The sequence below is a fragment of the Loxodonta africana genome, chromosome X (assembly GCF_030014295.1).
Source record: "Loxodonta africana isolate mLoxAfr1 chromosome X, mLoxAfr1.hap2, whole genome shotgun sequence".
Classification (NCBI taxonomy): domain Eukaryota; kingdom Metazoa; phylum Chordata; class Mammalia; order Proboscidea; family Elephantidae; genus Loxodonta; species Loxodonta africana.
Window position 1 is genome coordinate 122,382,049 of NC_087369.1, and position 12,769 is coordinate 122,394,817.

The 12,769-nt window shown below is 50.9% G+C and overlaps 1 protein-coding gene across 1 annotated transcript; it reads left to right on the forward strand.

The window, feature by feature from the left end:
- The first annotated feature begins 416 nt into the window (after window positions 1-416).
- Window positions 417-10,885, forward strand: LOC100676665 (nuclear RNA export factor 3-like). The gene is given in 21 exon segments (XM_064278456.1): window positions 417-584; window positions 805-958; window positions 1,594-1,677; window positions 1,790-1,894; window positions 2,018-2,098; window positions 2,218-2,299; window positions 2,427-2,515; window positions 2,627-2,747; window positions 2,900-3,092; window positions 3,246-3,345; window positions 4,867-4,935; window positions 5,022-5,077; window positions 5,217-5,327; window positions 5,421-5,479; window positions 5,583-5,698; window positions 5,795-5,837; window positions 6,429-6,501; window positions 7,049-7,131; window positions 7,134-7,230; window positions 7,609-7,669; window positions 10,274-10,885. Coding segments are annotated over 21 exon segments (2,424 nt in total). The 5' UTR covers window positions 417-549.
- The last annotated feature ends 1,884 nt before the right edge of the window (window positions 10,886-12,769 follow it).

Here is a 12,769-nt window from a genome sequence, read left to right on the forward strand (position 1 = left end):
TTTCTCTAAGTCAGAGTGGGGAATTAGCCTTTGACCCTTGAACTATAACACCAAACATTCTGGGTAGATTTTATTATTCCCCTAGAGCAGAAGAGGGAGGTAAGGGTTAGAGATGTTAAGCACCTTATCCCAGGCCACTCAGACTGAGAACAGCAGAGCAGGGACTACCATCAGAGAACGGACCCTCTGCCCAAGGCCTTCCACTGTGCTGGCTCTCTCCTGGGCTGTGAATGCCCCTTACCTCTCATATCCAAGGAAGAGGAGCCACAGTGAAGTCTTTCAACCTTTGTAGCACTGTGCTATAGTTATTTCTACATTATAAAAGTCAGTGAAATTACTTCACTAGCCATAATTTTTTCACAGGACTTTTTTGGCATTCCGACCATTGATATGTTGTTCTCCATTTCAGGGGATAGTCATCAAGTTAATTCTTTCCAAAGAAGAGCAAGACACTGGGGTATTTCACAAAGAAGATATGATAGTGGGTCTCAAAAAGTCAGGCCCAGCATTCATCCGTCATCGCGCCAGGAGCAAGACAGAGATGTGGCAATGAGTGATGCCCACGTGGGCCCTGGAGTAAGATAGTAAGTAACCACTCAGCATGGTGGCAGATACCACCTAGTGGAATACATAACTGTGTATGTAACTCTGTCATTCCTCTTCTCCAACCTGGTAAAGGGGGCAATACTCGGACCAGACTGATGATTGAGCAAACATTATTACAGCCTTGACATCAGTAGGGTGAGGTGTTAGAAGACTTTCCTGGCATTCATGGACACCTTCTTTCTCTCCACATCCCCACAGCACACACTATGCCATTCCAACCTACTATCGGAAAGGCAGATGTCGCAGAGGAGACCAAACCTATGGAAACATGGAGAGAGACAGAAAACCTCCACAGGAAGGAATGCAGGGGAACAGGCAGGATGGAAGCTCCAGGAGCTGGTTCAAGGTCACAGTGAGTGTCCTGGCAAAATGCACATAATGTGCAGGAGACACAGGTTGGGTGGAGCTGTGCGGAGCTCCTGGAGACACTAGGTACTTTGCTGGGGCACAGAGAGTTGGTAACTTCTCCTTTTTCTTACTAGGTGTTAACATCCTCGATTGGTCCAAAGGTAGGGAGGGAGAAGTAATAAAAAGGGAACAGGCTGAAGGCAGGGAGAATGGGAAATTTGTCTAAAGACAAAGGTGGGAACTGCTCACAAGGAGATGGAGAAACTCCTACCACATGGCTCAGTTTGACTCAAACATAGGGGTTGGAGTAGGGGACAGGGATGGAGTCAAGTCTCTGGAGTCCTTATCGGAGGGGCAGACAGGATCTGCATTAGGTAGAATCTCCTGGAACCTTACAAAAGGAAAATCATGCTAAAAATCCTAAGTTGAATATTTGCAGGAAAATATTTGAATGTAAAAAAAAAGGTGTTTAGCAAACCCGTATCTGGAACAAAAGTTAGCCATAATGGTCATTGGCCTATATTTAGAAAATATTTTGAAGCTTGGTAAGAGATCGGAAAGGAACACATGGTTGAGTCTCTATTTAAGCTTTATTTCCATCATGTCAGTCTCTGCTCCCATCCTTTCTTTTGATCCTAGATTCCATTTGGCATAAAACATGATGAGAAGTGGCTGCTGAATTTGATCCAGAGCCAATGCAGTGTCCCCTTCAACCCGATTGAGGTAAGAGAGGACAAGGAGGCAGCTGGGTGAGCACAGAGCAGGTGGAGGGGCCAGGTTGAGCACGGAGTCTGGCCTCCTACTGTATTTCTCTTGCCCCTCTCTCTCCTTGAAGTTTCACTATGAGAACATGCAGGCCCAGTTCTTTGTGGAGAATGCCAGCATTGCCTTCGAGTTGAAGAAAGTCAGTGGCAAGATTTGGGATGAAGAAAACAAATGTGTGAGTGTCAGAGCATGGCCAGGGCTAGCTAGGAGCAGGAGGGCAGGCTGCGTGGTGGGTCTTGCTTGATCTTGGGTTTCAGTGTTCCTGGTAGTTACCCAGCCTCTCTTGTCTTCTCTGCAGATATCTATCTTTGTCAGCCCCTCTGCCGTACCCCACTCTGTGCAGAAGGAGCTGAAGTCAGAAATGGTGAAACTGCCAAACGTAATGCAGACTCAAGACATGACGTGCACCCACACCCAGATCCACTGCGTGCTCCCTCACTGATTACCTGGCTTCCACCTCAGCCTCAGAGTCACTGACCCCTGATTCTATCTATGCAGGTGACCAAGAACAAAGGATATGAAGTTCCCCAGCAAGCTCTTGACCTCCGGAGAGTCCACTCAGACCCAGATATGACTGACAGTAGTTATTCTGGGTCAGGTGCGGGTAGAGGGAGGGTTAGAGGGCAACTTAGGGAGATGTTGGTGGGGGCGCTGGTCTAGCTGGGCCTCTTTCATCCTTCTGATTCCTTCCTCTTTGTTTCCTGAAGATGTGTTGACCCATAATATTGAAGTGGGTACAAATCTTAGAAACTGCATGGCTGCCTCCCAGCAGATCCTCGAAGAGAATAGGCCCAAGGTGAGGCCTTAGACCCAGTGCTGAGAGGAAGCTGGGACAGATGGGGTGGAGGGCACATTTGTCCCAGATATCACCTCTTGGACCTTCAGTCTAGCTCTTCCCTCATCACAGCTTTTGTCCTTCAACTTGAGCAACAACACACCCTACCAGCTGGTTGGCCTGCCCGACACCATGCAGAAGGCCCCCAAACTCAAGAGCCTGAACCTCTCCAAAAATGAGGTGAGAAGTGATAGCCAGAGCACTATTGAAAGGGAAGGATCATTAGGGTGATGATAAGAGTCAGGGAAGGGGATTTGTGGGAGAGAGTGGATCTGGGGTGCAGGGCCCTCCTGGCTCTCTCCCTGATTCATGTTTCCTCATCATAATTAGAAGGGAAGTCTGAAGGGGAGTTGGACAAGGTGAAAGAGCTGGAGCCAGAAGAGATGTTTGCAGACAGAAACCCTCTGTGCACCACCTTCACAGATAAGTCCACCAACATAGGGTCAGTTTTGCCCTCTTTTGGCCCCTGGCAGCCTGAGCTGCTCCTGACACTGCCTGTCTGCAGGAGGCTGCAGCCCAGCACCTCTGGGAGGACCACGTGCCCTGCCCTCTCCTCTCTCTGTCTCTCACCTGTGCTTAGAGGTCTCCCTGCCTTCCTCTGGCCTGCTCACCTCTCCTCTGAGCTGGGGTCTGTTTCCCGCCTCTCTGCACCCAGCCTTCTCTGGCAAGGCCTCCCCTAAATGTGCTCCAGGAAGCAGGGCTCCCACTTCATCTCCAGGACCAGGGGACTCCAGACTGTGCCCTACTCCCCCACTGGGGCTGCCTGGAGTCAGATCCTGGTGCCCTGGATTGTGAAGGCTCCCCCTGACCAGGGCCTCCTGCTGAGACAGGCCTTCCTGCCTCTGAGCTGAGATGGGGCTTCCCTCCCTGTACTATGATGAGCCATCTCTCACTTGCTCCAAAAGGGTCCCCCGACCTGCCCCAGTTGGAAATCTTATGACATCTGTTCCTATGGCCCAGTAAAGGAACTGGGCCCTCCTGGGGGAGAAATCTGGGTTTCCTGAGGCAAGGGTCAGAAGCAGCTTATCTGCAGTGGGCAGAGGGCATCGTGAGGCAGGTCCTCAGTGTGGAAGACAGGGGACAAAGGTGGATGAGGAGACAGAGGGACTGTTCTCTCAGGGGCACTGCCCCCTCCCTTCTCCACGTCATGGCATCCTGCCTGGTCCTTCAGGGCAGCACTAGGTAGACCAAGATGGTCTGATTCATCAGGCAAGGGACTAAGTAAGACAGACAGAGCACTGGGTACCAGGTGAGGTAGCAGATGAAGGACAGGGCAGCAGCAGGGAACCATTTCCCCTTTCTTCCCAATCCCCACCACCCACAGTAAGCTGCTCCCCCTTGCATTTTCTTGGCTTTCTCTTTCTCTTTAGTCGCCACTCCAGAATGTCTCCCCTCCCTACCTGCACTCCCTTTCTGTCCTCACCCCCTCCCTGCCTCCTGATCCTACCTCACCCATCTCCCTCCCCGGCATCTGGGGCCATCCCTGAGGATGTCCTGGTGTTGTCCAGGGCCAGGTCTGGGAGAGCACTGGACACCTGATGAGGGAGCTGAGCCCTGGGCCCCACCCCATTCCCTCCTCCCTCTAGACTCTTCCCTGGGGACTTGGAGGGAGCTAAGTGAGGCAGGGAGAGGAAGGAATCCCTGGATTCTGGACTCCACATGCTGCTTCTGTGTCACTGGAGAAGGGGGTCAGGGCCCTCCTGTGGGAGCTTCCCAGGAGGAGGGAGACGGGGAGAGGGTTATGGAGGGAATGCCCACTAGCTGTCTGTGGGAGAATCCGTGGGGGAGGTGCCCAGGGTCCAGGAGGGGTGGTTGCACTGGAGCATAGGTGGGACACACCTGGATGTGTTCTTGTGTAGGCTTGCCTCCATGAGGCGGGCCAGATGTGTCATTACTTGCTTTTCTGTGTTGTCTTATATTTGACAGCTCCATCTTGGAATTGTTCCCCAAGTTATCACGCCTGGTAAGTGTCTTCCTTTATCCTTGACTCCTCTAGCTGGTACAGACAACACTGACAACCTGCCGTGAGTTCTTTAGCTCTTGACCTGGTTAGATTTTTTGATCTGACCCCTAATCTTCGTGGGGGACAGACCCATAAGGGAACCTGATAAGGTCTATGGATCTTCTCTGCAATTCTTTACCGGCTTCTGGGAGCCCCTGGTGAAGACATCACAGTAGTCTTGGCCATGGAATTTCCAAGGCCCTTTCACCCTGACCTCTGACCCTCGCCCTCTCCTGGGCCCATCCTTTTCCCTGACCATTCGGTGCCACCTCCCTGGTCTGCACTGCTGGCTTCCTCTTGCCTCCCTCAGGATAACCACGAGGTACCCCCACCCATCGTCTTAGGCACTGAAGCCTCCAAGAAGTTACCAGTCTGCAAGGTGAGGAGGTCGGATCAAGCAGGGCTGGGAGTGGGTCGGTGAGGAGAGGATAACAGCCATGGTCCTGAGAACCCTTTTGATTCCAGGGGAGCATCTTCGGATCTGAGACCCTGGGGAATCTAATCTTACTATTCCTGCTACAGTAAGTATCTCTGGGACCCCAAGGCAGGGAGGGATGTTATGGACCAGGTCACCCAGGCTCAGTTCTGCTCATGGGGGGGCTTTCAAGTTTACTTAGGGTCCCAGACTACAGAGAGCCTGTCCCCTTTACTTCCCCACAGGTATTACTACTGGATCTGTGACTACGGGGACAGGTGGGGTCTCCTGGATGCTTAGCACAATGGGGCCTGCTTCTCGCTAGCTGTTCCCTTCGACTCTGAGGACCTATTTCCGTGAGTTTCACAGACCCAGTGACAGCCCTGGGCCCTGTGACTCTCCAAGAGATACTGACAGTCACCCACCTCGTGTTCCTCTTGTTCTCCTAGACACAGCTTAGACAAATATTCCAAGGGGAGCAGGACTATGAGGAATCTCAAGGACCCTGGTGAGTGTGTGAGGGGGAAGGTGGGTGGGACAAGAGGTGTGAAGGGGTCAGCCATAGGGCCAGGTGAGTGAGGCAACCCCTGGCCTTTCTCTTCCCCCCACAGTCCTGCGGGTTCAGTTGCTGAAACACACAAAACGTGACATTGTTGATTTCCTCAGCGTGTTGCCCAGAACCCAGCATGACGTCAGCTCCTTGGTGGTGGACATGTGTGTCCAGATGGTGAGCACCTGCTTCCTCCCTGAGGCTGGCCCAGAGGGCTGAGGTGGGCAGGAGGTTAGGGGGAGCCTGGGAGCCTGGGCTGTTTTACACTTTCAGGAAAAGATGCTCTGCTTTTCTGTCAGTGGGGCCTTCAAGGAGGGTGAGTGTCTGTAGAGTCCCTTCCCCATGTTATTTACTGCTCCCTCCCCCTGACGGGCTCCCTCTCAGAACTCTCCAGGCTTTCCTGATCCCTTCCCTTCCTATCCCCTCTGTGCTTCTGAGCTCCCACCCTGCCCCCAACCCACCCTACTCTGACCTATGCCCGTAACTGTCTGCCCCAGCACAGCCCGGGGGTTAGGGACACACGCTGTGGAGTTTGATGGCTCTCATCCCAGTCCCTCACTCTGACACCTTGGGACACTTGCTTCCTTCTCAGTCTCCTCATTTGTAAAATGGGGCTAGTAATACCCATCTCTTGGGCTGCTGTGAAAAATGAGTCAAATGAACTTGTAAAGAGTGTGTCACAGGGCCTGACACAGAGTAGGGTCCTATCACTGGGGGGTGGTTGGTCCTGTTGTTGCCCTCCCCATTGCCGGCACCCTGTCCTGACTCCCAGTAGACAGTTATCCCTGTCCGGCTCCCTTCAGGGTGCCACAGGAGTATCAGGTAAGACCATGACTGGGGAGAGCTGCTGGTGAGTGGGTAAAGAATGGGCAACTCTGAGAGGAATTGTTGTTTGTTGCCCTTGAAGTGGAAGGAATGTCTCTGGCTCATGTTCGTGCCTTCACCCAGATCTTCATCGCTACTCCTTCCAGTAACTTCAGGTATCTGCTGTGTTGTGGGTGCCACTTGGGAACACCCATCCCAGCCTGGGGCCAATGGTGTCCGCCGGTGATGATGGTACTTTCCTCTGGGTTTCACCAATATTGCAAAATTCCAAAAGGTAGACCCCAGGAGCAGCTGAACCCAGTGGTTAAGAGCGAAGGCTCTGAGGCTGGAATAGAGGGTTCTCGCCCTGACCCCAGCATTCACCAGCTGTGTGATCTTGGTCAGGTTACATGACTTCTCTGTAACTCAGTGTCCTCCTCTGAATATGGAGATTAGAGTATCTACTTCCTTAGGCTGTTGTAGAGGGTAAAGGCCAGTGTGAAGAACTCCCTGGGTTGGGAGTAACCTATGAATCTAGTGCAGCTGGGATGTACTTCTCCAAAGGCAGGTTCTGTGGGAGGGGAAAGGGTAATAGCCAAGGAATGAAGGACGCAGGCAGAGCAGGAATGGAAGGAAAGTAGTTGCTGAGTGGGAGCACGATCCTGGTTGGGGATATGGGATTGTCTGTCTGTCTAGCTGTCTGAGGGCCCATTCTTCCTCCAGCTTATGCATCGTGAATGACCAACTGTGTGTGAGGGACAGCAGCCCCATAGAGACCCAGGGTGCCTTCTCCACCCCAGTGCCCACAACTCCTCCAGCTTCCTACCCACCCTCTCCCAGGAGCAGCAGGAAATGGTGCCAGCGTTCACTGCCCAGTCTGGGCTGAACCTTGAGTGGGCTCAGAAGTGAGTGCTGAGAGTGGTCGGGGATGGGGTAAGCTGGGAGGAGCTGGGGAGTGAATGATGGAAACTCGCAGGTAATGCTTTTTGCTTCTTTACTTCAGTCATTGTCACAAGGAACATCTTTTCTTCTCAGTACATACTACACAACGTAGTTGTTTGAACAGGTGCACAGCACTTTCTGAATTCATGGATGCTGTCCCTTTACTGATAGGCACTGGGGTTTCCAGGAGTTTTCTCCGTTATACCATGTGCCACAGTGCTCATTCTGCTGCTTATGTCGCAGAAACCATGTTTCTGATGCATAGATTAGGACGTGGGTTTGTGTGGTCAGTGTCTTCACTCTGGCCCTGATGGGTGTCACCCGGCCCTCCTCCACTCCAGGTGCCTTCATAGCAACAACTGGAACTACACCAGAGCCTCACAAATTTTTGCTCTGTCCACTGTGAGGTCTGGGAACTCAGGCCAGTGAACAGAGGCCAGGTGGCCTGGGGATGACGCTCAGGGCTCCTGGCTCTGATGATGCCCCACCTCCTCCCTTCCCTCCCTCCAGCCTGTGCTCAAGATCCCAGAAGACACCTTCATGAAGTGTTCCATGGTTCTGACGACGAAAACTCCAAAGGAGCCAAGGTCCTGATCATCTTTTTCATCCTTGCTGTTCTCCCTCTTTTCTCTGGGCTGTGACTGAGGTGAGGGGCCCAGCGTGGCCCAGGAAGCCAAGGCTGACCTCGTGGGGCTGACACTCTTTCACCCAAAGGGCCATTGTTCTGTGTAATTGTCCCACCCAGTTTCTCTGTTTCTTTTAGAAATAAAGAGTGAGGTTGCATGTTATGTCAAATCCCTGCGGTATGCATTGGAGGCAGGCATTGTCATCACTGTCCTGCAGAGGGGGAAGGGAAGGTCCCAGAGGGTAAGGGATTTTCTGGGAGACTACAGAGAAGAGAGTCAAACCCTGGACCCACAGTAAAGCCCACTGTGAGTCTTCAGGGGTGGGGCACTCTCTAACCCTGATAAACCTGGGGGCAGGGCTTCTATGTTCCTAGTGTACTAATCAGTTGTTTTTATACAGAGAACAGTACTGCTTTCTTAGCCGTAGGAAGCTATTCAAATTCAAAAACAACTCTTTGGGAAAAACAGCATTAAAGAGCCTATGAAGAGATGGGAAGAAAAAACGTGTTCACACATATGACTGATGTAGCATTAATGTCCTTGACACATAAGGAAATCAATAGGGAGACAGGAAAATGGTATATCTCTGTCTGCTCTAGGGGAAGGTCCTTGTCTCTTTTCAATTTGTATTCATGTCACATGGCATCTATCTTCCCCCAGTTGTGCTGGCTTCTCTGTGTCTAATCTGCCCTTTTATATTTCAGAAGAGACTGATTTAAGACATACCTTACACTGATACTGTCTAATTATAACAAAGAAAACCCATTCCCAAATGGGGATTATAGCCACAGGTACAGGGGTTCAGATTTGCAACTCATATTTTGGGGGAACGCAGTTCAATCCATAGCAAGGAAGGACACAATCAGGCTTTCGTTTATCTTTTATACCCAAGGGAGCATGAAGTCAGGACCAAAATCACAGCCACGTTTCTTTTTGTTTCATGCACGTTTGTGACCCTGGTTTTTACCTTCTATGTCATCCAGTCCCTTAATTCCAGCAAGAGGATCTTGCTTTAAGAGACACCAGCTGCCATCCTAGGTCAACTTTGGGGTGTTCCCTTGGGTAAAGCTGACCTGTATCCTCAAGTGACTGTGAACACCTGAGTGGGACAAGAAAAGCTACACATGTGCATGAGATGGAAAATAATATATTAAAGCTCTGCCTAGTCTAACACTCAGCTAAAACTTTATAAAGAGATACAGCATTTCAACTATTTCTACACATACAGTTCAGTGACATTGATAACATTCTTCACGCTGCGTAACCACTCTCACTATCCTTTTCCATATTGTTCCACCACCACCGTTAATATAAATTCACTAGCCCCTAAGCTTGTCATCTAACCTTTCCAGTTGCTGTTGTCAATATGATACCACACAGGTAACTCTTTAAAAGAGCACAATGCTCAAGGCAACATGCTTTACTAATTAAGTTAAACTATGGATTGGTTCAAAGAAGACTTCAGGGGATAGTTTTTTACTGATGTATGAAAAATATGTGAGGCGTGGCCAACATGACAGTATAGACAGAAGCACCACGCCATCCCTCTGCAGCAAAGATCTGAAGAACTAAAACAGATACAAAGGTCAGTCCTGGAACACTGAGCATCAAATCAAGGGATAAAGAGGTAGATCAAGCACTGAATGGAAGGAGAAACCTACAGAGAACAGATAACGAGGACAGCTATGGAATGGAGTTGCCCTGACAGTTAACACTGCATGGCTTTGCCATCTTGGGGTACAGCCAGCACCCAACCTGGACAGAGAGTATGGGAAGGCAATTTCAAAAGCTCCCAAAGGGAGACAGAGCACCTGGTAACCAGAGATACAGGCTTTCCCACCCCTCACCCTAGTGCCCTGTATGCTGCTTTCCGAAGGGTTACTCACAGCAGCTCACTACCACCCCAGGTCCACCCCGCCCCAATGAGCAGCCCCCTCAGGCCATAATTTTATTTTTCTTTCTCTTTGTCTTTCTCCCTCCCACCTAGCCCCCTACTCCGCCTCTGGCCCTTCCCGATGGACCTTGCCCCTCACCACCCAGTGGGAGAGACACCAGCTCACTGCTACCCTGGTTCCAACCTGCCCCCATTGGTAGCTTCCCTCAGGACCATATTCTTCTTTGTTTGTTTTATTTATTAATTTCTTTGTTTCTTCACTCTCTTTCCCTTCCTTTTCTTTTTTCCTGCCCACCTAGCCCTGTGCACCGCCTCAGCCCTTTCTTGGCCGGCCTTGTGGCTCCCCTGAGGTAGAGCGCTGGTTGCACACAGCCTCCTTGGCTCTGCCCCACTGTCACCCGTTGGCTCCCGCAGTATGACCACGTTTTTCTTTTATTTCACTATCTTTTGTTTCTCTCTCTTCTTTCTTTTCTTTCTCCCACCTAGCTCCGAACATCATATCCTCTCCCTTCCCTCCTGCTTCTCTGTACTGCCTGCCTACTGCCGGCCTCGCTGCTGAGTGAGACCTGCCCGGACGCCCAGACCCTGCCCTACACCACCCCCAGCGTCACCCCGCTCTTCGCCAAACCCCCCAAGCAGCACCGGAGCCACACTATGGACTCCCGGACCCCGCCCTGCACCGTCCCTCGGCCCCACCGCGCCAAGCACCACCCACCCCCAGCGGAACGGGGACGAACCTCCGGACCTCGGAACCCTACCCAGTGCCACTTTCCGGCCCTGCCCTGTCGATTGCCACACCCCCGAAAAGCACCGGCACAGAGCCCCAGACCCACGGTCCACGCCCCAGGACTCTTCCCAGCCCCGTTGCGCCAAGCCCTATGCACCCGAGCGGAACTGGCAGAGACCTCCAGACCCCAGGATCCTGCCCGTAACGCCCCTTGGCGGCCTCCTGTGAAGAACTGTGCCTTCATGTGGGACCGGTGTGGACCCCAACCGCAGTCTGTGACACCCCCTGGCCCCACCCCACCAAGCGCAAAGCCACTGAGTGGGACTGGTGTGGACCCTGCCGCCGCACCGCCCCCAGCCCCGCCCCATTGACCCTAGTTCAAGCCACAAAGGACCCATTTCCACCATCCTCCTCTTCCCTCCCACCCCCACTGCTGGATCCGCCTTGCAGCACCATAGCTGAGTGACCCCTGATGTCTACTAGGAAAAGGTGGTAAGAGCTATCCTGCCCACAGACCAGCAACAACAAAACACTTCTGGGGACGACTCACTTGTGAGAAGCAGGAATGTTCTTTCAGTCACGGTCCCCCATCCTAGTGTGTAACATGCCGTCAGGGTGGGGGAGATGGACACCCATTTATATGAGACAGGCCCTTCAGGGTCAGCTCTGGAAGGAGTCCACTGTGGACCGTCCCCTGACCCAGGAGCGATGGGGTAGGAGGGCTCCAGTGGAGGGGCAGCCCTGGTGCCCTGGATGGGGGTGGAGCTGGTAAACTGCAGGCCTTAAAAAAAAAAGGCCTATACAATGGCTTTATTCTTGTTGTTAAGTGCCCTTGAGGCGGCAACCCTATGTACCCTATATACAATAGAACAAAACACTGCCCAGTCCTGTAACAACCTCACAATAGTTTTTATGTTTGGGCCCATCCTTGCAGTCACGGTGGCAGCCCATCTCATTGAGGGTCTTCCTCTTATTTGCTGACCCTCTACTTTACCAAGCATGCCGTCCTTCTCCAGGGACTGGTCCCTCCTGATACCTTGTCCAAAGCACATGAGGCCAAGTTTCGTCATCCTTGCTTCTAAGGAGCACTCTGGCTGTACTTCTTCCCAGACAGATTCTTCCATTCTTCTGGCAGTCCATGGTGTATTCAATATTCTTCACCAGCACCACAATTCAAAGGCATCAATTCTTTTTTGGTCTTCCTTATTCATTGCCCAGTTTCATATGCGTATGAGGTGATTGAAATGCCGTGGCTTGGGTCAGGGGTACCTTAGTCCTCTAAGCGACATCTTTGCTTTTCAGTTCCTTAAAGAGGTCTTTTGCAGCAAATTTGCCCAATGCAACACAATATTTGATTTCCTGACCTCTGTTCCCATGGGCATTGATTGCACATCCAAGTAAGATTAAAGCTTTCACAACTGCAATCTCTTCTCCATTTATCATGACGTTGCTTATTGGTTCACTTATGAGGATTTCCTTTATGCTGAGGTGTAATCCATACTGAAGGCTGTCGTCTTTGATCTTCATCAGTAAGTGCTTCAAGTCCTCCTGACTTTCAGCAAGCAAGGTAGACTCCTTTGCGTATCCTTGGCTGTTAACGACTCTTCCTCCTCCAATCCTGATGCTGTGTTCTTCTCCGTACAGTTCAGCTTCTCAGATCATTTGCTTCTCATACAGACTGAATAAGTATGACGAGAGGATACAACCCTGACGCACACCCTTCCTGGCTTTAAACCATGCAGAATCCACTTGTTCTGTTCAAACTGCCTCTTGGTCTATGTACAAGTTTCTCATGAGCACGATGAAATGTTCTGCAATTCTCATTTTTCCCAATATTATCCATAATTTGTCAAGTCCACAGGGTTGAATGCCTTTGCATACTCAACAAAACACTTGTAAACATCTTTCTGGTATTCTCTGCTTTTAGCCAAGATCCATCTGACATCAGCAATGATATCCCTTGTTTCACATCCTCTTCTCAATCTCTCTTGAACTTCTGACAGCTCCCTGTCCACGTACCACTGCAACTGCTTTTGAGTGATCTTAGCTAAAATTTTACCTGTGTAAGTTCTAGCCAGAGCAATTAGGCTAGAAGAAAAAATAATGAAACATATCCAAATTGGGAAAGAGGTAGTAAAGCTATCATTTTTTGCAGGCAGCATGATCCCATATATAGAAAACTCTGAAAACACCTCAAGAAAGCTATTAGAATCAAGAAATGAATGCACCAAGGTGGCAGGAAACAATGTCAATAC